Raw genomic sequence first — 25949 nt, 5'->3', positions numbered from 1 at the left:
TTGGAAGCCACTGAAACAGGGTGACATCACTGCAGAAGGCATGATGTAAAGCAAAGCTGCTTACCCCATGCCATCCAGGATGCAAAGAGAGATGACAGGATCCTGTCCTTCAGTGCTCGCTTGGGCTGAGGAAGTGCCACTTGTCAAAGGGTCCTTCACTTTCCACCAGTGCCCGTAGCTGGGGACCAACCTCTAACACAAGGGACCTTGACAGACCAGTAAGATCCAAGCCATGTCAGTGGCTAAGAGCCGCAAGGCCCCAGAGACTACCTCCTCCTCATCTCCATTCACTACAGTCTCACCTGCTATGCACTCAGATGCAGTGCATAGTCACTGAGGTTCCCATTGATTTCACCCAAGCAAAAAAAGACTCCTGCAGGGCATCTGTACCAGCTAAAGCTGAAGCTCTCGTGCCAGTAATGTGGCTGGTGCTGGTGGAGGTGAGAGATGCAGCTGGTGTCAAGTCCTGAGTGAAGCACACATGCCAGAAGCATCCTGGAGATGTTCCCAGGATTAGCCACACCCATTTTGCAAAACACCCGACTGGTCTCCAGTTGTAACCAAACACCCCTGCTCCCTTTACTGTGTACATTTTGGACCCTGTCCAGGGATAAGCTCTCTGCTCTGCCTTGTGGTGATGGTGAGTCCAATGGCTCCTGGGCCATACTCTGTTAGAAACAGCCTTGACTTTCCTCGGCCACTCCCCTGCTTTCCTCTAGATAAACCCAGGTCTGCCAGCTCTTGGAGCCGTGGAAGACGAATTTATTCAGCGACACGTATCCCATGGCACACAGAAGACACTGACAACTAAGTGCAAGCAATCCTAACCAAGGGACCAGCAGCCCGGTCACACACTTCAACCTCATACTTTGGTTTTCCTTTTAGGAAGCCAGGTCAAAAGCATGGGGACAGGCAGGCTGTAGTGATGTACACCATCAAATGCTAAGGTACAGAGGAAGGCGTGCAACACTCTGAGCAAGGGGAATCTTCCTCAAGCCAGCAAACAGAACCTGAGTTGTGTCTAGTGTCCGCTTTAATCATAGCAGTGAGAAGCAATGCATGCCCATAGTCTAGGCGCTGAGCCACTAGACCTGCCTGGATACACACCTTCCCTACCAGCATTTCACTGAGTCACACCAGGAAATGACAGTTTACAACACAGGGCACCTTCCTCCAGGGCCAGACTGGCCACTCAGGCCACAAGAGAGCTGCTCCAATGCAGCCCTGGGTTCTTCCTTGGTCTCCACTCTTCCCCTGAGACCTATGGTTTGGTATTTTAACTTGATGTAAAGAAATGGTCCTTACTTTTGCAGAATACATATTTCTAAAAAAACACGTTCCTCTCATCCTCATGCAACTCCTGCTATCCAGCCTCCTGTGACTTTAACAAAACACCCAGGGATCAACTTGTGAAGATTTATTTGACTCATAGTCCTGGAGATGGCATTTCATAATGGGTGGGCTTCAGACCTGGGGCAGAACGTGACAAGAAGCCTATGGTAGGATAAGCTGTTCACCAAACAACAGACGCAAAAGAGAAAAGAAGAAACCAGTGTCCTATAAGCCCTCTGATAGGTACAACCCAATGACCCAAAACCTACAAGGGTCCCTTTTTAAACTTTCAACCCTCTTCAAACAGTGACATAAGCTGGAGCAAGACCTTTAACACAGGGGCCTTGGGGGACATTCCAGATCCAAACTTAGCAACTTCAAACTTGATGCCCTTACACAAGAGCCCCATGTGGTGACTCCATAGATGTTAACCAACAAAGCAGCAGGCTCCAGAGTCAGTCAGGGGAGGCAAGACAACATCCTTCTTTTGATCATTCCTTGGGAGAAACCTCATATGGGTTAGATGTCAACACCCCAACTCCAGCAGCTTCTGCTCTGATAAAGTACTCCCTTCATAGTCCAAAGGCCGCAAATACCGAGCTTTCTTCCCCACAAGACTGGGCCACGCCTGGGCCTGGAGTTGCGCTTCGAGCTGAAGAGACTGGGGAAGAGAAAGCATCTCATGTTGGGATGGCTGTCAGCCTACCCGTCCCAAAGCCCAGCTTCATCAAGATGGGCAAAGGTAACGCTGAGCCTGGAAGACAAAGCCATACTCGGTGGTATGAGAGAGATCTGCCCAAAGAAGCCAGTCAGGAGGGCTGGCCATCAGCGTGACTGTAGCTCACCCATTCGCTACCACAGACTGGTTCCCATCCCACGGCCTCTTGTGGGAAAGGTCCCTGCTGCTTCACTCCAATGCTGGGATTTCATCTCAGAAAGGCCCACCGTCTTTCCTGCTGCAAATCACAAGGTTCTAAGGACATCATGGTCTGCTGACCATGACTGTCAAACCGTGAAGCATCACTGCGGTGATTCACTCTCCATATTAGGCCAGACACACCAAATAGTAAATTACATTTTATTTCATTTACAGAGGGGCCTTGTGGCAACAAGGTGACAAAAGACAAACAGCACTCAGGTGAGAACCTGGAAAAGGCTGTTGAAGCACACAGGTGAGCAGGCCCGGGGATGGGGTGGGGAGGGGGAGGAGAGGCAGGTAGGAAGGAAGGCACAAGCTTGAAGAAGTTTCTCTCTGCTTCCCTCCAGGTTGGGACTTTCAAGAGTCGCACAGCCCCCCTGAAAACCCGACAGCAGGTGTGTGGACAGTGAGGTCTGCCCTCTCTCTGTTCCACAGGTGGGAGAATTAAACATCACAATGCCCAGTGCCTGCTAGATGAGAACTGACTCCAGCAATGCCAGTCACGCTCTGCTTACGCCCACATCTGCACAGTCCTAGGTGGCTGTTCCATCCCCTCCCCACCCTGGAGTACCCATGGTGAACCGCAGATCCTAAGCGTGACCGTGGTGTTTGGGTGCCATTTCCAGGCTGCTGCTTGGGGTGCCACGATCAGTAGGAACCCCCAGGGCCAGGAGCTACAGCAGCTTGACATAATTCTGTGGAATCAGCCCTCGCTTGCCGTTCAGGGTCCCTTCCAGCCATCCGGGTTCCCTTGAGGTCTGAACTGAAAAAGAAGAGACCACATTTACAAACCTGCTCCCAGTGCTTACCCCCGACACTCACCATGCTACAGGGTTCCTGGTAGGCTTCATGGAGCAGTTACTTCTAGGGCACTACACACCAAAGCTGCCACCAAGGTTCTGTCTAGTTCTGGCCCTCAAAAACCTCCTTATCTAGTTCCTGTTTCCAATCTTGCCCCTTCTAGTTCACTGTATAGTGAGTTGCTGCTCAAAAAACTCTCTAGGAAACAGAGCAGAACACGCCTTTCCCCCCTCCTTCAAGTTCAAACCAAGTTGATTGGCCCAGTGCACAGGGCCTCTCCTACCATTCCAGCAGCCCCTCCCTACACTATCAACCAGTGCGCCTGAGTCCGCTGGAGGCCTCTGTGCACGCAGCACTTTACTTGCGGCCTAGAATGCCCTTCCACTTCTTCCCTGCGTAACTCTTCTGCTTCAGTCAGGACAATGGCTTCCTCTTGAGGGAGGTCTGCTTCAACCCATCAACCACTACTGGAATCAGGCACACTGATCCCACTCCCACACTGGTTAGGGAGTTCCTGAAGGCAGGCCTGGGCCTTACCTACTACCTGAGCAACTATAGCTATTAACACATACTCGTCATAGTCGCATGACAAGGCCCAGACTGGACAGCAAAGGATGCGGGGCTCAAGCTAGCAAACTGGCATCTTGATATCAAATACCAAAGCATTTAAGGGACCCTAGCTGAAACACAAATTATGGCCAGGGGTAGTAGCCACACACCTGGGGATGGGGGATTGTGTTTATCTACAGAAGAACCCAGAACCTGCTGTGAAACGCAGCTTGGGATCATAACCAAAAGGAATCATTTTGTACTAGAAACTGAGCGCAGGCGCACACGTACACCTCTGGTGAAGCAGTGTTTCCTTCCGCGTGCGCCTAGCTTTCTGACTGCCAACTGTGCCTGAGCATTTCTTGACCCGCTCATGTTTGGAGTACACTGATGGTTCATTCTGACTGTTCTTCTCAATGAGGCAACCATTTGTTTTCCCCGTTGAGAGAAGTACTGTGAATTCTGCTCTCTATCACCGTGCCTTCTGATAACTGTCTTCCACCTGCCACGAAGTTTTAAGGTTTCTACTTGGTTGCTCGCTAGGTCCTAAGTGTTCGATGCTCCAACCATGCCTGGGCAGCACAGACTCACACTTCGGTTATTGGCTTTGCCCCCATAAGGACCAGGTGAGGGACCTCATGCTGCCTCCACATTCCATGAGTACCTAAGAGGCCAGCGTGAGACTACAACTCAAAGTGCAGAACATACATAAAAGAACTTGTGCTCCCTGGCACCTAGCCCAGTGTCTCACACATAATCACTTGTACAATAAATGATTTAAGGTGTGCTTTCATGGTGACCCAAGGCAATTGGATTTCTTCATCCCCACAGTGACCTTGACCCTGACCTTGTTACTAAGAGCCCTATTCTTAAAGGTTCCATCCATACATTGTAGTGGCCATGGTAACCAATGTTACTGGACTGGACCAATTGCAAAGCCATGCCCCAGGATGTGGCCCCTGCAGGATACGGTGTCTTGGGAGAGCATAAACTCAGGCTGAAGCCCTACAGCTCACTGAGGCTCATCTCTGATGCCTTCAGAGATATCTGTTCATTTTCTTATGCCTTTCCCACCTCAGGGCAAGGCCTGCATTGTCAGGGCCCACACTGCAGCTGCTCGGACAGACAGAAAGAGCTGGCTGAAGGCAGCTGTGCTTCCATTTTGGAGGCAGGAGACACAGTGGCTCTATCTCCTGTCACTCACTATGGGCAATCTTCTGTATGGAAGTTTCTTGGTGACCTCGAGCTGCCTATCTAAGGATCTGCCTGTTTCCTATAATGGGATCGTCTATTTGTCCTGTTGGTGCTGGCCTATTTCACTTAGTAGATCCTCAGGTCCAGTCACAACCACTGCTCAGTTGTTCTGGAGATGGCTTGCTTACACTCCTATCTAAGTTCATACCACATTTTGTCAGTCCACTTACTGCTGATGGACATGTGGTTGTTTCCATCTTTGGGCTATTTTTGAGTGCTGCTGCTGCTGCAATCAATGAGGGAATGCAGAGACTAGAACCCCTGCCTCTCCTCCTCTGAGTGTATGCTTAGACCAGACTGCTGGGTCTCACATGACTTCATTACTCACTTTCTGAGTAGCCACAGTATTATCCTCTAGAGCTATCCCATCCCTTTCCCTAGGGCCCCCGTTTCTCTACAGTCTCACCAACGATTAGTTCCCCCTTGCTCCCCTCTCCAGCGCTGGAATGGTGTGAAGTGCTATGTTCCATGCTTCCAAGCACAGCAGAATCGAGTGTTGGGCCTCTGCTTTCTACACAGAGTGTAAACTCTCCATCCATGACAAATGGCTTCGGTACAAGAGAACACAGAGAGCTCGGCTTCAGCTCTGAAAGCGCAACACAGGCCCCATGCAAGATGTGTCTTGAGGATTTCATTCCGTCTCCCACCTGACACCTTTCCCTACCCAGAGAGACCAGAAGCATCTGATTTCTCAGTCTCCTTCCCAACCCTTAATGAAAACAACTTGGTCCCACAAGTCTGTATGTCAACTTGCTTATTTCTGAGATAGCCAGCATCACACTGCATGTGCTCATGTAGTGCACATGACTAGACACTAGACACTAGACAGCCTTCTGAGATTCCAACGTTCAGAATACATCTGGAAGGCCCTGATGGGTGGTGATATCCCCACACCATCAACCTCCCAGAGGATGCCAAAAAGCATCTCAAGAATTATTCTACTCGAACCCTTTAGTGTTCAATCCCTAGAGGATTTTAAGAATTAATCTGGTCCATAGCTATTGCAACAAACAGTAGCAATATTGGCACTACACATGGAAACCAACCAATACTCCGGACCACATGGGGACTCTGGCCTCCTGAAAACCCTGTGTGCATAAGTCCTATGTCCTGTGAGCAGACCCAGACATAGAAGAGCCCACACTTCATACCTGACTAGCAGATCTACCAACAGAATGTATTTCTGGGATTCCTAAGCCTCAGAGAAAGGGGGCAGATTTCCTCCAGCTTTCAGAGGAGAACACACAGCACAGACCTTGTGGTAGTGCATGGCAGCAGCCCCCAGAACTATAGAACCACATCTTTAGCCAAGAACTGGAATTCGTAGCCCAATTCCATGGCTTGATAGTAAGAAGAGAAAGAGCAGGCTGGAGATGGCTCAGTGGTTAAGAGCACTGACTACTCTGCCAGAGGTCCTGAGTTCAATTCCCAGCAACCACATGGTGGCTCACAACCATCTGTAATGAGATCTGATGCCTTCTTCTGGTGTTCATGAAGACAGCTACAGTGTAATCACATACATAAAATAAATAATAATTCTTTTTTAAAAAGAAGGAAGGGAAGGGAAGGGGGAAGGAAAGGGGGAAGGGAAAGGAAAGGGGGAAGGGAAAGGAAAGGGGGAAGGGAAAGGAAGGGGGAAGGGAAGGGGGAAGGGAAAGGAAAGAAGGGGAAAGGAAAAAGGAAAGGAAAGGAAAGGAAAGGAAAGGAAAGGAAAGGAAAGGAAAGGAAAGGAAAGGAAAGGAAAGGAAAGGAAAGGAAAGGAAAGGAAAGGAAAGGAAAGGAAAGGAAAGGGGAAAGGAAAGGGAAGGGGAAGGAAAAGGGAAGGGAAAGGGAAGGGGAAGGGAAAAGGAAGGGGAAGGGGAAGGGGAGGGGAAGGGGAAGGGGAGGGGAAGGAGGCAAGCAAGCGAGGCGTCACAGACTGGCACACTAATGTACTAAAGGTCCCTTTCCCTTCCATTGGCTTGTCTGAGATTCCTGTTTGTGATTATTCCAAAGCCCTAACTAGGAACAGTGAAGGCCTGGGGTCATTTCAGGCCACTGACTGCCATAAACTGGTTTGTCCTTGCCTACATTATAAAAATGAATTACACTGTAGGATCCCTGTTCTTGCTAGAAGATTCCAAGCTATTGCATGAGCACAAGAAAACAGCCTTGGGTCTCAGGGATGTTAAGTGTCGGTGGTCTACAGCAAAAGTGTTCCTTGGAGACACGCCTGCAGACTGAGCTGCAAATAGTGGCTCCCTGGAGCACTGCCTGGCTCCACAGGCCCTATGACCTGCCAACTATTTCATTTCATGTTGGCTGTCAGAAGGGAAGACCCCATTTGAGGAAGGGCTCTAGTAACATTCTGACTAATATCTGTTTTTCACAAGTTGGGAGATAAACTCTGCACTGAAGATAAAAGTGTGTACAGTAAGGAAAGAATGCACCCTGCATTGACACTCCAATTTACTGTGCTCTTTAAGGCCTGTCCCTAGGGAGTGGCAGTCTGAAAACTTCCCACTGAACTCATGGGTGCCACAATGAGAGACTTGGGGAGGCACCTGTAAGACTCAGGACTCGAAGAAGATGAGACCTCCACACCCTGGGGGAGAGAGAATCAGCACACCAAGCAGGTGGTTTTGGAATACACAGTCTCGGGGAAGCGACTGAGGAACTATTGAGAAGCCCTGGGTGTTCCAGCCAACATGCTAGACAGAGCTGGCCACCCGCACTACAGTGCATCATGCTCAAGGGATATATAACCTGGCTATATGCAACCATATCTACAGCATACCGTGAGGAGCATGTCTCCCAGGTACCAACAGTAATCAAGGCTCAGGCTTCAGAAGTCCCCTATATAGCACTAATACATCCTTGCAGACTAGGATGAAAAACCTGATGCACAGAGCACTTACAGCTTCCAGAGAAAGTCAAAGGGCAAGGCACTATAAACCTGTGCATGAGTCTGTGTGTGTGTGTCTGTCTGTCTGTCTGTCTGTCTACCTATGTATGAGTATACACATACTTTATGACTCTTTAAAGGATGATTCCTAAAAGTCATCAAAGGACTTTGGCAGTGGAGAACTTGGGCCTCCTGGGTTGGCTATCTTCTGGCCTATCTTTTGCCTTTTATCCAGAGTTGGTTTAGGAAGACACAGGTGTCATGCATGGCTATGTGCCCGTGTATACCCAGCATGGTTCTCATTGACCTAAGTCCTCCCAGTGACAACTGGACAGTGAACATTTGACCCAGTTTTGACCAAAGGCATGTAAAGGCAGTTAAACTCAGAAGTAAGTTTTAGAAAAGTTTTTCTCATAAAAGAAATACAGAGGAGACATCTCCTTTGTTAGAGTTATGTGTAGCCTGGAACTGGGGCCACTTCTCACTGACAAGGACACCAGTGAAAGAGTCAAGTCACCAGCTGAGAAAATTTACCAAACACGGTAACACTTTGGTCTTGATAACATTTAAAGCAACCTGAACACCCACTTACGGTCTGACTGTGTAACCACTGTGGGATGGGCTTAGCCAGCTGCATCTTATCCACAGTCTAGGGCTTCCTTACGAATCATCGATGGAGGTAGCTGTCTCAGACAGTACAATGCAAGGAATCACACATGTAAGTCACACAATATAAGAATTCATTACAATTTCAGTGCTATAATGTCCCTCCCAACATGTGCTGTTCCAACACACGACAGGGTGGCTGTATGACCACAGCCTTCCGATACAACTGTATGTGCATATGTCATGGTGATATGTTGGAGAATCTTGCTTCCACTCCAACACCAAAATTTCTTCGCAAAGCCCAATCTTGTGTGAGGGTTGCTGCTGCTATTTTGTCTGATCTTATCTGGCTCTAGGAGCACACACCGCATACAGAGTCTATCTGAAATGAAACAATTTGCTTGCTGTATAACAACCCTCAGCAAACCCTGTGCGCCTGACTACCACATGCACTGTGGCGATATGTTCCACAGAAGCCAAAAGTTCTGGCTAATCAGCCATTCCATTCCGGCATCCAAGGTTTCCCCTGCTTCCTAGGAACTCTTTTGGGGAGCTCCACCCACACTCAACATCACCGTTTCCACAGCAACCCATGAATTTCATAATGAGTGTGACTAGGGAGGGAAGAAATCAAGAGCAAGAGAGGAAAATATATTCACTGAACCAGAGGAGAAATTTGTGAAATATTAAAACAGGCATAGCTCCTAAATGTCTGTGTATGAATATTAAACATTCAACTATAATCCACACCCTTATTTAAAATGCAAACTCTATAAAGATTCGCACACTGTTCCAGTTGGCAGAAAACTGCAAAGCACAGGGATGGTGCCAGAGAGGGAAGTCAGAGCTTTCTGAATTCTACACTTTGCTGATAACATGAAGCATTTAAGAGCTTGGTGAGGGATGATGGAAGTCAGGGAGAACCAAGGACATACATCAGAAGGATGCACATCAGAAGCACTGTCTTCAAGTGCTACCGGCTCGGTGCCACCATCAGAAATGACCCGAATGAAGCCCTGCATGAAGGGATGGGGACAGCCAAGAAGAAAGAAGAAACACTGTTTCCACCAGCACACAGCTCCTGGAGTTCAGCTCTACAGACGAGTCAGCCATCTATACAAGCTGGTGTCAAAACTGGGCCACAGCCAGTGGCTGGCACTCTATGTGCAGGCAAGACATGATGTCCCCCACCACAGAGCTCATGACAGTACTTACCATCCTCAAAAATGGCTCCTATTTCAAATGACAATTCCGAGCTGTGTTCTGCTTCACATGGGTACACAGCCCGAGCCTTTCGATTGATAACGCTGCAGAGAGAACACAGAAGGCTTGAAGTAAGCGCTAAATGCCAGAAGCTTCACAGACCCCCTCCCCATTTCCCAGTCTCATTTACATGTGGACAGTGGGGCAACACCTTCTGAAGAGAAAATGATGGACATGAACATCAGGCCCTCCCAGAACTTGGCTTTCAAGGAAATGACGGGTTTCCGAAGCAAACTTTTCCTTAGGGAGCCTTCCTGGGGAGGCTGCCCCTTCACCAGATTTCCCTCACTGCCAGGTGGGCTGTCATTTCCCACTGCTCAGCATTGTGGGATACACAAGGCATATTTACTTGTGAGCACTTCAGCTGTGCATTTGCAAAGGGAGGGGAGGGAGTTTCCCGGGGAGCCCACATATGACACCTGCAGTTCCCACGGCACTCTGGAAGGAACAGCCATGCCTTCTTTGTCTTTAGACCTTTCTGCGCCCCTGAAAGGCACACAAGGCCCAGCTTTTCCTAAATAGTGAGAACATGTTCCGAGCCTTCCCGAGAGAGGTGCAACAATCGGGAATGATAGAAGCTGTCCTGGCTGGTTTCGTGTGTCAACTTGACACAAGCTGGAGTTATCACAGAGAAAGGAGCCTCCCTTGAGGAAATGCCTCCATGAGATCTAGCTATAAGGCATTTTCTCAATTAGTAATCAAGGAGGGAAGTAGGTGGTACCATCCCTGGACTGGTAGTCTTGGGTTCTATAAGAAAACAAGCTGAGCAAGCTAAGGGAAGCAAGGCAGTAAGCAGCATCCCTCCATGGCTTCTGTATCCACTCCTTTGTCTAAGTTCCTGCCCTGTGTGAGTTCCTGTCCTGACTTCCTTTGGTGATGAACAGCAATGTGGAAGTATAGGCTGAATAAACCCTTTCCTCCCCCAGCTTGCTTCTTGGTCATGATGTTTGTAGAGGAATAGAAACCCTGACTAAGACAGAAACCATACTTGGCTAGGTCTGAGCCAAGGAAGAAAGAAAGATCACATCTTCCTGAAGACAAGGAAGTCCCTGATGGTAAGAAAAATGTCAGCCAAGGTCCAGGGTGACTGACTTGCTTCTCTGTCTCCAACAAACTGGTCATAAGATGTCTATGGAAGTTACCATGGCCAGCATCTACTCCGCCTCCCTTTTCAGTGAAAAATGTGCTTTACATTTGCATATAAAAAGCTCTTCCCACATAGCTAATTTCATAAATGGATAAGGATCAGAAAGGGAGAGTAGGTTCCCACAAGGCTCTTCCACTACAAATTGTTCTCAAGGACCTCCACTGTCACTGCCAAGAGGTTCCACATCTAGAGACTCAACCAGCCACCAATTCAAAGTATTAAAAAAAAGAAGTCATCTGCATTGTGCAGTGCACTCAGGCATTCTTCTCATGACTTTCCTGAACAATACAGTACAGCAAAGGTTTACACAGCATCTACATTATTAGGTATTAAAATTTACCTAGATGATTTCAAATATACCGGAAGAGGAGTGTAGGGCATATATAAAACCAACAATACCCAGGTGTATTTGCTTCTGAGATGAGGCACAGCCCTGATACAAACTTGGCTGTCACTGCCAAGGGATCCAGGGCAAGCATTTCCTAAGAGGGAGGTCACAGCCCTTGTGTGTGCCACCACCTCGTTCCACGTCACCTCCCTAAGCACATACCACTCAGGCAGCTTGTCTACAATGGAGGCAGCAGGAGAGAGGGGGAACGGTGACATTCTGGGTGAAGGAGGTGTTCCAGCTGGGTTGGAGCTTGGTGTGGTTGGAGACTGCATATTTAGCCACTGCACCATGGATGGCCGGGTCTGGCTTGGCCTAAGGATACATTTAAAAGACAGGATTAATACCATGAACACTTATAACAACAATTACACAATGGTCCAAGGCCAGGTGGTCAGAACACCAACTCCCATGCTTCTCCAATCCACTGGGGTAGAGTTCTCTGTACCTTCCCAGGACTGCACCCTGAGCCACTTCAGAAACAGCTTCATCTCAAACTAGGGACGCTTTACTGAACTTCTCCATGTTTGTGGAGCAGTTGACCTTGTCTAAACTACCACCATTATCAGGCTTTGGCTGTTTTCTGTCAACTTTTCCTGACCATCTTCCTGCTTTGAGTTCCTGCCCTGACTTCCCTTCTGGGCTACATCTGAAAGATGAAGTAAAACCCTTGCTTCCCAAAGTTGCCTTATTGTTGTGGTGTTTTATCATAGCAATAGGAAGCTACCAGAAGCAATCAGTTCACTAGCTAGAAAAGCTAATCCCGGGCTGGTGAGATGGCTCAGTGGGTACGAGCACTGATTGCTCTCCCGGAGGTTCTGAGTTCAAATCCCAGCACCCACATGGTGGCTCACGACCACCCATAATGAGATCTGACATCCTCTTCTGGTGAGTCTGAAGACAGCAACAGTATGCTTAATAATAATAAATAAATCTAAAAAAAACAAACAAACAAACAAAAACAAAAACCTAATCCCCCCAAATAATGCCATGGTTTCTCAGAAGCAGGTGAGCCTTGACTGAGAACAGGATTAGCTTGGATGAACCTATCAGAGCTGCAAACACCGTAAACTGAGACTGACCGAATCTAACATACTTAGGAGGAGCACAGAGTACACACCATGACGTCACACTGCTGCTGCACAGCTTTGAGTGAGAACAGCACCGCCTATGAGCAACCCAAGAGAAAACTCAGAACTTGTTTCTATGGGATCCATGTTGAGTTCACAGTCTCCTAAGTGTGAGGGGCAGCCGCCTTGACCCATTTCTCCTCCTCAGAGAGAAAGTCACACAAGCTTAAACACTGAGCACGTGGCCTGCGGCTGACAGAGACCAGCACATAGCACTTCAAGGCCATTTACATGTGGGAATTCAGAAAACTTTGCTACAGACCATCAAGAGTCCTGCAGGAAGAACAAAAGACTGGAGTCTAAAGGACATGTCAATGAACTACAGACATTTTTCCTTAGAAGATTCGGTCATTCCTTAGAATTTAAAATGTAAAGAAATGGTTCCGTGGTTAAGAGGCTTGGCTGATCTCCAGGGAATCTTAATACAATTCCCAGTACCTGCAAAGTGGCTCACAGTTGTCTGTCACTCACGTCCCAAGGGGCCGATGCTCCTCTCTAGCTTCCCTAGGCACACAGGGAGTACACAGATACACGAGCAGGCCAGACACCCATCCATATAAAAAACAAAAATTTAAAAAATCTCAAAAAAATATTAAGAGGTGAGTGAACTCTCGGAGCCTTGGAAGGGCTTATCCCAGAGTTTGCCTTTAACTGCTATGATGAACACCACTGATAGAAAGCAGCTTGGGGAGGGAAGGGTTTGTTACCAAGGTCCACCAGGGCAGGAACTCAAGCAGGGGAGAATGCTGCTTACTGGCTTGCTTGCCACAGCTAACTCACCTTGCTTTTTTATACAACCCAGGACCACTTGCCCAGTGGTAGCACAGCACACAGTAGGCTAGTCCCTCTCACATCAACTGCTAGCCAGCATACGGAAAGTACATTTACTTCTATCTTCTTGTTTTCCTCATGATGCTGGGTTGAAACCCAGAGCCTTGCACTTGCTCAGGAAGTACTGGGTCACTAACCACCTCTTTCCCACACACAAACCACACACACACACACACATACACACACACACACACACACACACACACACAGACAGACAGACAGACAGACAGACACAGAGCCCCTTTAACTCGGCTGTTTCCACCACACACATGTTCACCTTGACAGTGCTCTTCATCATCATCACCGCCCTCAGCTTAAACCTGCTTCGGTGAGCAGCTTTCCTCCACATTCTGAGCTCGGTGCTCATTTCCCTTCAACCTAGCTTCCAGGCTGCCCCTTTGTCAACACTTCCCCCTTCACCAGGAGAAGGGCCCTCTCTGCTCTATGCCATACTGCTAGCATGGTCTCCCAGCTCTTTGTCCCAGGCGTGAGTCACGCCAGAGCGCAGCTGTCTGGCAGCCACCTCCTTCCTGGTTGGGCCATGCTCTGCTCCTCAGAACTCTCCTTTCCTGCCAGGTAGAATCCCAGGAATAAAAGCCCAGCCCCAGCATCTGTGCAGCCCAGGAAAAGCCATAAACCAAGTGGACTTCAGACGCCCCATGCAAGACACGCTCCACAACTGCCCTGATAGGTGCTTAATAACTGTTTCACTAAAAATAGTATTCTTAAAAGAACTTATTTACAAAACTTCTATCTGGCCACTTGGAAAGTCCAAACACCTGCTTCACTCTGAGCCAAAAAACATAAATCTTAGTGACCTGGACCACCTAGCTACAAAATACACTAAATTCTTTACAAGAAAATGAATCTCTAATGGTGTCTTACTAATCAGGAAGGGAGAAGGGTGGACAGTAAGGCTCTCGCAGAGGATTTAAGGCCACAGTCAGCCCAACAGTTGCTATTTAATCTCATGGCAATTATTCAAGGTGCCTGGAGATCGTGGTAGTGGTGGCTGAAGATGAGGCACTGTGCCACACCCCTCACATCTGCCTAGACATAGGGAGTGAATGGATTAAAGGATGGCTGGCCATCCATCACTGGACGGGGAGGACGGCTTCAGTGAAGACAAACAGCATGGCTGTGAGAATGGGCCCTGTAAAGATGAAGGCCATAACTCACATAGCTATTATCTACATAACCCCACATCTGTAGCTTTGTATTTTCCTTTTGTCTCTGTGTTTGTAAAAGAGAAAGTAGCCCTTCCATTTTGGAAAGTGACAGAACTACTGGGAGAACAGACACAGAAGGTACAAGCCTGTCCCTTAGCACTGTTTGTTGCAGCTTGTCCCAAATCTGGAACTCACTGAGTGATCTCTGTTCAGGGTCAGTTTCTCAAGGCTGCCGTTTTCTGTCTTCCTGTATTTGCTCAATATCACTGAGCGATGCTACCTCACTCTAGTTAGTTTACCAAGAGAGCCTTTCAATTTGAGCCAGTGCACTCTTACTTAAATTTCTATATGTGTGTTCTTGGCTTATTCCAGGCCCACAACACACACGCACACTGCATCAGTTGCTGTTCTGTTGCTGTGAAGAGACACCATGACTGAGGCGAATTACAAAAGGAAGCATTTAATCGAGGGCTTACTGAACATTTCAGACGGTGAGTCATGATCATGATGGCAGGAAGCATGGCAACAGGCAGGTATAAAGCTGGAGCAGAAGCTAAGAGCTCATGATCTGCAAACTGGAGCCCCACACAGAGAAGGAGACTGGACCTGGTGTGGGCTTTGGAAACCTCAAATCCACCCTTCAGGGACACACCTCCGGCAACAAGGCCATAACTCCTAGCCCTTCCCAAACAGCTCTTCCTCCTAAACTGTTCACATATATGCAGGCCGCTCTCATTTAAACTTCCACAGGCACAGATTTCTGTGGGTTGTTAGGCTCATAAATAACTGCAAAATGCAAGTCTGGAAACAGTGTCCAGGAAAGAGCTTGAGGCTCTTGGAGAATGGGAAACGTTGATGAGAGGAGATCTGCATGGCAGAAGAGAAGCAGCAACGCTATCCACTCAGAAAGAGTGGAATAAGGCATTAAACAGGCAAATAAAACCACTCCACTCCACAAGTTCACAAACAGGACTCCAGGCGCGGCCCATGGTACAATTCACCTTCATCGGCTAGCTTTTTAAAGAACCACCCTCCTAAAACCATAGATATTGTATTCATTATGTACCACCCAGATTTTAGTTAATTTGCTTATTGTAATATGCCTTACAACTTTAATACTTAATTCTTTCAAATGCCCTACCTACTTTCCCTCCAAATTAGTGGAGAAAAAAAAATCTCCCAGGAGAATTTCTGTTATTCCCACCCACTTCTTTAAACCATCTTGAAGGGGGAGGGAAAAGTAAACTGTGGGGCTGTTGGAGGAACAGAAGAAGGGAGACAGGGTGAGAGAAAGTACTGACAGGAAACAAGGCTGAAGTACATCTTATATATTGTGGGAACTGTCATAATAAAACTTTGTTTTGTGCAGTTAACACACTCTGAGGGAGAGCTACCAGGTTCTCTGGGATGGCAGGCACAGCAGTGTCCCACCTGGGTCCTGAGTCTCCTATGAACCTAATGTAGCCATCTCTGCTCTCATCTAGTGCAGTTCTGCCCATGTATCTGGTGGGAAATCCTTCTCCCTGGGCCTCTTTATGCCTCTGCACATCCAATCATCTGGACACCTTGGTTGTGGACTAGGTTTTTGGGAATATCTGTAGGGGAAATGGGCTTGGAGACAGCAGAGACTGTGACTCTCTGGAGCAAAGAGCCGGTTTCATCCATCAAATAAGACTCCTGTTTCTCGAGGACCCGGAGTCCTCTCTAATACTTCACAGCTATTGCCTGGCTGTGGGAAGCCACATGTGCCGTTGCAGGGTGGCGCTGGCTAACGCTGGCCACCACGCATACATAGGCAGTAAAGGTTTTTTTTTTTTTTTTTGCCAAGATGAGGCTTTGAGAATTAACCAATCAGATGAGAGACAAGTTAACCAATCAGATGTAGACATGCAAATGAGGTGGTAAGCATAACCCATGCATAACCAATCTGGGTGTGAGACACGCCTCTCCTAGGCCTATATAAGCAGCACCAGTTCTGGGCTTGGGGTCACTTCACCTCTGCAATCAAGCTCTCCTAATAAACGTGTGCAGAAGGATCCTGTTGCAGCATCGTTCTTTGCTGGCAAGTCAGGCGCGTGCAAGACCTGGCCCCTGCTCTACCCCTGCAGACATGGGACAAGAAGTACTAATGTTCTGCCTGTCAGGGGCTCTGGGCTGGGACTCCTGCATCTTTTGCCAGGATCCACACACCTACCTGGCAGGCTAATTCAACAGCATGCAAACACAACAGAACTTTAGACCCTCCATGGTTCTTAGCCATATTATCACAGGGAAACTCTAGAAATGGCCACCCTCGTCGGGAACTCTAGGAATGCTCACCCTCACCAGGAACTCTGGGATTGGCCACCCTCACTGGGAACTCTAGGAATGGCCACCCTCACTGGGAACTCTAGGAATGGCCATCCCAGTCACCTTTGTGTAGTTCAGGGTTCACATGAGAACCTGGCTAAGAGTCTCTGGGTTAAATAATGAAGAGGATTGGTGACGTGAGAGTAATTGAACATCAGATGAGTGTTCTATCTCTATCAAATGAAAAGTCCTGTCAACTTGAAATCTGGAAACTTTGCTGCCCTCTTCCCACTCCTATAGCTAATTCTTGCCTCCTCTGCTAGGCAAGCCCAGACCACTAACCCTAGGGAGTGGTCTATTACATCAAGTACCTAAGTCCCACACGTTTCTTGAAAGCAACATTGTGGTTTCACCACATTTACCAAAACGGGGAAAATTATAGAGAAGGACTTTGCAGTTGACACACTTCCTGCAGCTTCTCCTATGGAGGAAGAAAGAGTAAATACCATCACCCTCCGATGAAGGGAACAGTTCCCTTCTCATGGAAAGCGACGAGGAGAAACAAGGGTTTCACTAAAAGACACATGGAGATTTCAAACTCAGGAGCATATTCCTGAAAACACACATTGTGGATGTCTATGTCACCATTCCTGGGGCGACCAAAGTTGCCATGAGTAGGTGGGACATGGTGGTGGAGTGAGGGAAGGGCAGGAGGAGACCACACACGCGCGAGTACACGCGCACGCACACACACACACACACACACACAGAGAGAGAGAGAGAGAGAGAGAGAGAGAGAGAGAGAGAGAGAGAGAGAGAGAGAGAGAGAGAGTCAGAGTCTTGTATAGGGAGAATAAATATTCTTGCTTTAGAGAAACGGGTATGCACATCAGGCAAAGATCCTAGAGATTTTCCCAGTGGCAAATAACACACAAAATGGTGCTAGCTATCAGTGTGTCTACTTCCAGAGTTGAATTCTGTAACGTGAAACAAATTGGCACTGCAGGCCCAACCAACCTCATCACTGGAGGCTGTACTCCCGGCATGCTAACAGGTTCTCATATCAGAAGAGCACAAGCATTCCCAAATGGCGAGAAGGGGCTGCAGCCTTTACAGTTGAAATGGTCCCCAGAAAATGCCACAGAATTTCTTCAGCAGAGCAGATGGGTCAGCTTTGAGCACTGCTGGCAACGGAAGGCCAGTTCCAGGATGGGGGACAACAAGAGCAACTTAAAACTCACAGCAGAGAAATGGTGTCTCAAAAATTATTAGGAGAGACTATGCCCTGTAGTCTCAGATGCTTACTACATGTCAGTAGAATCAAACTGAAAGTCTACTCCGGAATGCGTGATTCTCACAACCTCATTTGCAAGGCCTCTAAGTAGAAGCTTACACATTAGTGCAATAATCTCTCGTTGTATGGGAAATATACAGTCTAAGTCCTGAACAGCTGTCCCAACCAAGTGTTTGAAAATGTTAATAGAAATAATGTAGATGTGTAGATTATGAGAAATGTCTTTGTAAAATAAATGCCAGTCATGCCTTAGTGTTGGGGGGAGGGGGCTCTACAGCAAGCGAACTGTTTCACTCCAAATGAGCTCCCAGCAAGGAGAAGAGATGAGGTTGCCAGAACCCATGGCGTAGGTAGGAGTATTTTTTTGCATCTGTTAGGAAGAGTCCAAAACAGACCCTATCCACTTATGGCCAAAGAAGTACCCATCAGGGGCTGCCCTGGAGACACCACCGAGAGTGTAATACTGCCTGTTCTCCAGAAGTGGTCAGGCAGGGCTGGGGTTAGGGTAGCCATGACTGGTGCCATGGAGCAATCTGCTCAGATCTATCACAGGGACAGAGAGGGAAGCATTGAACATCTCTTGAATATCAGGAAGGCTTCCTGGAGGAAGGGAATGAGGGGCCCTCTTCCATGTCTTCCTCATCATTCACACCCAGGCCCTGTGAGGTGTGTGTGCTAGGCCCAGTTTGTCTATGTTAACTCATTCGCTGGCTCAATCTCCATCACCTTAACATCCCATGACACATGCTGGAGGACAACCCCAGAGAGGTGACAGGGATTTGCTCAAGGTCATGTCTGGGTGAGACAGAGGAGAGCATGTTCTGAGAGGCTGGAATAAGACCACAAGGAAGGGCCAGCGATCTGAGCTCAGAGGACTCAGGAGGCAGACCCTGGGCTAACGGTAAGGACAGCTACACGGAATAGTAATCACACACATGCCAAATGCATGACAGCACTTGCTCCACAGACAGACCTGAATGCCAAGGCTCGTGCTGCCATGCTGACCGTGGGTTTGTGTGTGGTTTTACCCCTCTAAACACACTCCCCTTTCTATTTGCAATGGATGACAGGAACAAGATGGAAGAGCAAGGGTATATAGTCCCAGAGGCTATGTATCATGGGCACATTACATTGATCTGTGCCTGAGTCAGGCTCTCTCAGAAAAAGAAGAGAGGACAGTCAGTAGGCTGGACCAGTGTAGTTTAAATGATGTACCAGGTGGAAGGTACAGAGAGGAGCACTGTAAGGGAAGCAGCTGATCCCTTGCTACTTGCTGCTACATTTCCGGTCCAGACTACACTCCTGAAACAACTGTATGTTGTCACTGTTCTCACTGAAAGCCAAGGCGCGTATAGGATAAATGCTAATTCCGTCTTTTATCAAAGGTATTAGCGGTCTGTGTAAGAAGGGAAGGTCAGTGGAGTGAGGATTTGGTTCTATTTTTATAACTTTTCTGTAGATATTAAACTATCCAGAATAAAAGTTTAATCTTGTGAAAGACACATACAGATACTGGATTACAGATGCATACTAAAATATCCAAAACCCAGAATGAAAACTTCTGCTTCGTTCAATGGCAAGAAATGATGTATAAAGGTTATGCTGAGAAAATATCCAGCATCCAACAGACACGGCCACTGTGGTGGTAGGTAACTCTCTGTACTGAAACAGGCTTTCAAGAAAACACTGGTTTACCACAGAGATTCCCACTTGACTTCTTCCAAAATGGGACTTGAAAGCCAGAGTCTTACCTGACTCAACTCTGGCATCCTTGTGAAGAAAGAGCCGCCACAGACAAATCACAAAGGACTAAGTGTGACTGTGTTGCAATACAACTTTATTTACAGAGCCAGTAAAGCCTAGAGTGCCTGGGTAGGGTCTGAATCCGACCTATAAACACCTAGGGCAATCTATGGGGCAGCTAATGCTCTCTGAGGCTCTTTCCCACAGGCCCTTCTGAAGGAGGGTGCTGGACAATCAAATTAAAGTCAACTGCAAACAACAGTAACTTGCTCACCCTGCAGCACGAACATGTAGGCAAAGAAGGGGAGAGAGCACAGAAAGCATCCATGCCTGCAGGCTTAAGGAATACAGTCATACCTGGAGGATGCTGGACATCCCTCGTGAACCTCCCCCTTGAACGAGAAAGGCCGCAACTATCTCCTCACATGGACCCATCAGGTTCACTCCCAGAGCAAGCTCTCTTGGTCTCACCATAAGAGAATCATCTTAGGGCTACACCTTTGATCCAATCTTAGAGAATGACTCCATTTCCTTCCTTCTAAATGACTTCTGTGGAGTCAGGTATGGAGGGCAAACAAGCTTTGCTAGCAGAACAGAAAGGAATTGAAACTTCCTTTCAGAAAATTACAGGCCGTTAGAGATCTGAGGGCTGCAGTCCAATAGGGTCCCTGACGAGACTGCTTCCACCAGCTCAATTCCTTGTAGAAAATAGCAGCTAACTAACGGGAGGCCTGAACATACAACCACACTCAGGATAGACACAGAAAAATGCCTCATCATCAAGCTGACTGTGACAACTGCCATCACCCATTAGACACCAAATAACTGGTAGATGAGTCTCGGGTTCCCAGGTCTTGGCCATGTAACACCATGTGACTTTTCTCGGAGATTCCCAAACATCAAAGGCTTGAGGAGGAGGCTAGGCTTGGTCCTCTGGGACTGCTGAACAACTCCACCTAAGGGCAAGATCCAGGGCTGCTCCAAGGCTACAGAGGTCATCTCCGAGCTGCTTGGTGGGCAGATTATGTAACCAACAGAACAGCCAGTTGGGGCCAAGTTTAAGAAGATCCTGTTGGGTTCTCAGGGTTAGCAAAACGAGGCAGGTGGCTGCCTGCAAAGCCCAGGAGAGCAGCAACTGGGCTTATTAACTGTGGTGCCTTGAAAGCTTGCCAGGGAGGAGGGGCAGGTGTTTGCCTTTGCCTTTTATGGATAATCTTGCTAAGCTCAGTTTGCTTGAATAACTTACATAATCTTTTCTAAGACCTTTGGAAGAAGAAAGAGTTGCAAAGCGAGGCCTGGCTGACTGCAATCAATGCTTTTCCTAAGCTGTATCCCCGCTGATAGAGATGGCTAAGGAGGCCCCTACACCATTTACTCTGAAGTCACAGTGCACCAACTCAGAGGCAGGAAGTAACAATAAATCACAACAATGGCATCAAAGCAAGAGAAATCTTTAGCAATGAGAAACAATGAAAGCAAAAGGAAAACCAAAGTCAGGCTAGACTTTACTGTAAGACTTCCTCATTCTTGGGAGTCTCAAGCAGCAAAAAAAAAACGCTACCCCATTTTTCAACACAACGATTTAAAACTCAAACTTTCCAAGATTTAGAATGTGCAGTTACAGCACAGCACAAAGACGTGAGTTAGACATAACACACACACACACACACACACACACACACACACAGAGGATAGAGTTATCAAAACCACCGGAGCAAGGAACTATACAGGACACGTTATGGCCCCCAAGGTCTCTGTGTAGACATTTATGGTTTGTTGATAGCCACATATATAGGCCCTGTGATTAGCTTTAAGAGCTTCACTAAAACTAATGGGAGACAAGTTGCACATTCCTCATTAAAAAAAAAAAAAAAAAAAGAGCTACAGTGCTTCTCTCTCACTCATCCAAGTTTCCAGTCCCTTGGCCCTCCTCAGGATGGTGGCTCACTCAGGGCAGCCTCTTCTCAGTCGAGGTGCTAGACAGTAAGTGCACCTACCAGATGGATCAAGGGTGTCGCCCCTCTGGTAGTCATACTCCACAGCCGCATGGCTTACCGTGGCAATGGTCTCTCTGCCAACCACAGGCATTGACAGCTGGGTCTTCACAATCTAGGTGGTAAAGGGCTGACACCCACAAACTGCCTGAGAGTCCCACAAGCAACTAGACAGGTCAGACTCTGGAGTGAAGCAAATGGGGAAGACAGACAGCCTAAGGCACAGGAGGCAGAAGGGGTCGGCTGTGCCCACATCCCTGACCAGTCACGCGCCAGCCTTATTGTTTTGTGTCCTACTCTCTCTTTACCTCACTGCACTGATATAAGCATTCAGATGAAATGATTTACAAAACTACTCAGAACCCAGAGCCCACTTAATGTGATCCTCCCCGGCTTCCTAAGGGTACCAGGGGGGTAGCTAAGGAAACCTCCACAGCCCTGAGCCACCAGCCTGCACCAAAGCAAAAAGGCTCAATGTCTTCTGATCCCAGAGCTCCTGGAGGTACAGAAAAGAGCTGAGCAAGCAGAAACATAAAGGCTGCAGGGAGGGTCAGAGCAGAGAAAGATGCTCCTGCCTGCTCTTCCACACTTGTCTCTCTGAATCCACCCAGTGGGGTGACCTGATCAGGCTTCACCATGCCAGCACCAGATTTTCATAACCAGGACCAACATTTAAAAGAAAAAAAATGATCTCCTCACTAGACAAAAAAGCTGCTGGACACTTAAAATGGGCAACTCATTGCCTTTGAGAGCTACCACCCTTGCCTAGTATCTTTTTAAACTTATGTAACATCCTTGCCCTTCTTGCAAAAAGAAACCAAACCAAAACAAACCAAAACAAATCAATGAATGCTTAACTGTGACCATTAATGGAAATGTGAAAAAGAAATCTATTTTCTATTGAAACAATAACCACAACTTTAGGATAAAATACTACAGTACCAACTAGGAACACTTGCCTGTCCAGGTCTAAGAAGGGCTGGGTATATGAAGGTGGGGCTGAGGCTGTAAGTCAGCAGTAGAGAGTTTTCTTGGAATGTGCCAGGTGAATGGGGTGAATCTTCAGCACCGCATAAAACGGGGCAAGCGAGAAATCAAGCAAACTAAAGTACGAATAAGGACAGAGTGGACAGTCAAGTCAGGCACGCAGAGGACAGAGGGAAAGACAAAGGCTTCTGTCATTTCTCAGTATGTGCCAATTCTTCAGAAGCCCATTGAGAGCTGACTCTTTTCTCTGAACTTCCAGTGCACCTAGTACAATGAACTGTGGTATATGAAGCCATACGTCACATCTAAAGAGCATTTTCATATCTTCAATAAAACTATTCAAGAGATTTGAAATGCCAAGTAGTCGCCCCTGAGGAACCTCAGTCTGCCTCATTTAAAGAAAGCTTATTATTCCATTAAGAATAAAAAAGGGCAGATTGAACCCTGTCAAGGTACAGAGAACAGGAGACGGTAGAAGGCTCAGCCCTAATAAAACCCCAAATCAACTGCCCCCTCACAAGGCTCAGGAACCATCATGAGGAGAGAGTGGAAAGACTCTAAGAACAAGAGACAGAGGATGGCTAAACAGAAATGGTGCTTCCTGGACGCAACAGGGCAAATGAACAGGTGAGCTCTCCTCGATGGCGATGCAAGACACAAGATGTAGCCAAGACAATGCCCCAGCATGGAGCGAGAGGTAAGTATGAAATCCCACCCTCAGCTGGAGTGCCAGCACCTTTAGCAGCTGGGAAAAGGAGACTTGCTTTGCTTTAAGGATCCTGCCCCTGGTAGACCAACCACAGTCCAGTGCATGGCAACATACCTAAGAATAAATGAGCACCACAAGTGGACTGCATGGCTTTTTGCTTGTTTGTTGTTTTAAGGAGGACATAATTGTTGGGTGGGTAGTAAATGCACAGTGGATTTGGCAAGAGGTAGTGGGGAGGGGTGTGTATGATCAAAATACATGGTACAAAACTCTCAAAGAATCAAACTATGTTTTAATGGTGTGCTGGAGAGAAAGCTCAACAGTTAAAAGCATGTACTATTATTTTGAGAATGTATTACTATTCCCAACAGCCAAAACCAAGTGTCTCGGCACGCAGGAAGCATTTTTGCTCTGGGGACCTGCAAATGCCCCAGGTGAGAGTATCCTGGCTGGTTTTGCATGTCAACTTGACACAAGCTGGGATTATTACAGAGAAAGGAGCCTCCCTTGAGGAAATGCCTCTGTGAGATCCAGCTGTAAGGCATTTTCTCAATTAGTGATCAAAGGGAGAAGGCCAAGCCCATTGTGGGTGGTGCCATCCCTGGGCTGGTAGTCCTGGGTTCTATAAGAAAGCAAGTGCAGCAAGCCAGGGGAAGTAGTCCAATAAGCAGCATTCCTCCATGGCCTCTGCATCAGCTCCTGCCTCCAAGTTCCTGCCCTGTGTGAATTCCTGTCCTGACTTCCTTTGGTGATGAACAGCTATGTGGAAGTGTAAGCTGAGTAAACCCTTTCCTCCCCATTTGCTTCTTGGTCCTGATGTTTGTGCAGGAACAGAAACCCTGACTGCGAGAGAGAGGAACCATAGGTGCCAACACACCCAGGCAGAAAAGAGGCATCATGGGACACAGCCATCTGGAGTAGAGCAGACCATGAGGCCATGCCTTCTTATTAGCAAACTAGTGAGAAAGCAGAGAGCAATACCTGGTATTTCTTAAAAGAATTTTTCTTCTGTGCAGGGAGCCTAAAAGAATTACTTGTCAAGGACCCAGCTCCATCAATTACAATAGAAGAAAACCAGTTGAGAGAAAATTACTTTATTGGGGGATGGGGGAGAATGACTTTGGGACATTTGAAATACCTTGACCTATGATGTCATGTCCTCCGAGGAGCCTGGGCTAGCAACTCTTCACTGGCAATGAAGTCACCTGTCTGTCACCTCACCAAGTGTCCAGGTAAGTAATCGCTTTGGATGGACTGACGTCAGTGAATAATAACTCACCAGTCATACACATCAGAAAAAGCCCAAGAAATCGCATTCTGCCGCATTGCTTCCTACCTGCCAGAGGCTGTAGCTGCATTTACACACTGCACAGGTCAGAATCACAGCTGCTGTGGGTGCTCCTCTGTCAACCTGCCTTTCAGAGTCTGAGGATGCCGTGTTTCTGTATAACTGAGGATACAGCATTTCTGTATAACGCTGCAGAGATAGGATGGTTTTGTATAGCGTTGCAAACACTACCTGACCTACATGCAGCTGGGTTTCATTCTTCAGGAACTGGGATAAGCATTAGTTCTGGAAGGGACCTTCAAAATCTGTCAATATCCTAGTTGAAAACCAGGCAGCACCACCTTCTTAAGGCTTTGTGTTGCTTTAATGGCCCCATAGAAATTTTGACTGAAAAGAAACTTGATCAGCTTACTAAGAGCCTACTTGTGGGTACTGAGACCCTACACAAACAGCTGAGGTGCATATTTTAAATACCAAAGCAGACCTGGCCTCCAGGTTCTCCCAGCATCCCTCAGTCTCTACCTGGCATATCCTGCCCGCAACCCTGAACTTCCCAGACCAGGAGCTGGGCTGCCCTTCCCCCAGAGGCTCTTCTTTAGATAATCCATACGTTTCATCTCTCCCCTCTTTTTTTCCCCATTTCTCTTCCCCCTCCTCTCTGTCTCTCCCCTCTTTTTCCCCTCTTTTTTCTCTATTTCTCTTCCCCTTCCCCTCTGTCTCTCTCCCCTTTGTGACTTCACTAGCCTTGTTCCTTGGGACCAGTAAACCCATTCCAGTGGTTTCCTACAAACCACTGTTTACATACACTCTAATCTGGCTTGAATCAGCTCATTTCACTACTATAGTTGGTACTGCACATCTGGTATGTAGAAATGGAGGTAAGAACAAAAGACAGGAAGTGACACTGGGAACCAAATTTACAAATATAAAGAAAAATGCTAGAAAGAGGAAGCACAGACTAATGCCGTGGAAAGCCTCAGGAAGTGGTTCTCGCCTTTCTCCAGATGGAAGGACGATGGACGCCTTTCTCCAGATGGAAGGACGATGGACAGAAGAAATCAGACTTAATAGCGTAAGAGTTATGCGGTGATATCCAGATTGGAAATGGGGTCTTCCAAAGGAGCTTTTTATAGGGAAATAATTATCAGTGAGGGAAATTAAAGAGTAAATATCACACACACACACACACACACACCAAATAAATGTAAATGTAAACAAAAGGACAAACCAGAGGCACTGCTGTGTTAATGATAAATCAGATGTTCAAGAAAGAAGACTGCATGGTGAGACTCTGCGCCCTGGAGGTGAAGATTAAGCTAGATGCTGAAGACAGGTTGGGCTATGAGCAAACATATAGAGATCTATCTAAAGC

The 25949-nt window shown here is 47.4% G+C and overlaps 1 protein-coding gene across 4 annotated transcripts in view; it reads right to left on the bottom strand.

The window, feature by feature from the left end:
- Nucleotides 1–2396: 2396 nt before the first annotated feature.
- Nucleotides 2397–25949, bottom strand: part of Arhgap10 (Rho GTPase activating protein 10) — a 262769-nt gene continuing 239216 nt past the window's right edge. For all 4 annotated transcript variants that reach the window (XM_085843806.1, XM_085843807.1, XM_021169585.3 and 1 more), the window contains 3 exons: nt 11306–11458; nt 9561–9652; nt 2397–3014 (listed from right to left, as the gene is read on the bottom strand). In XM_085843806.1, the coding sequence (XP_085699932.1) occupies nt 2926–3014; nt 9561–9652; nt 11306–11458 (334 nt within the window). In that variant the 3' untranslated portion in view covers nt 2397–2925. The remainder of the gene's footprint in view (nt 3015–9560; nt 9653–11305; nt 11459–25949) is intronic.

Source organism: Mus caroli, unplaced genomic scaffold, assembly GCF_978045245.1.
Source record: "Mus caroli unplaced genomic scaffold, Mus_caroli_1 scaffold_10, whole genome shotgun sequence".
Lineage (NCBI taxonomy): Eukaryota > Metazoa > Chordata > Mammalia > Rodentia > Muridae > Mus > Mus caroli.
This window is presented reverse-complemented; position numbering and strand designations above follow the sequence as displayed.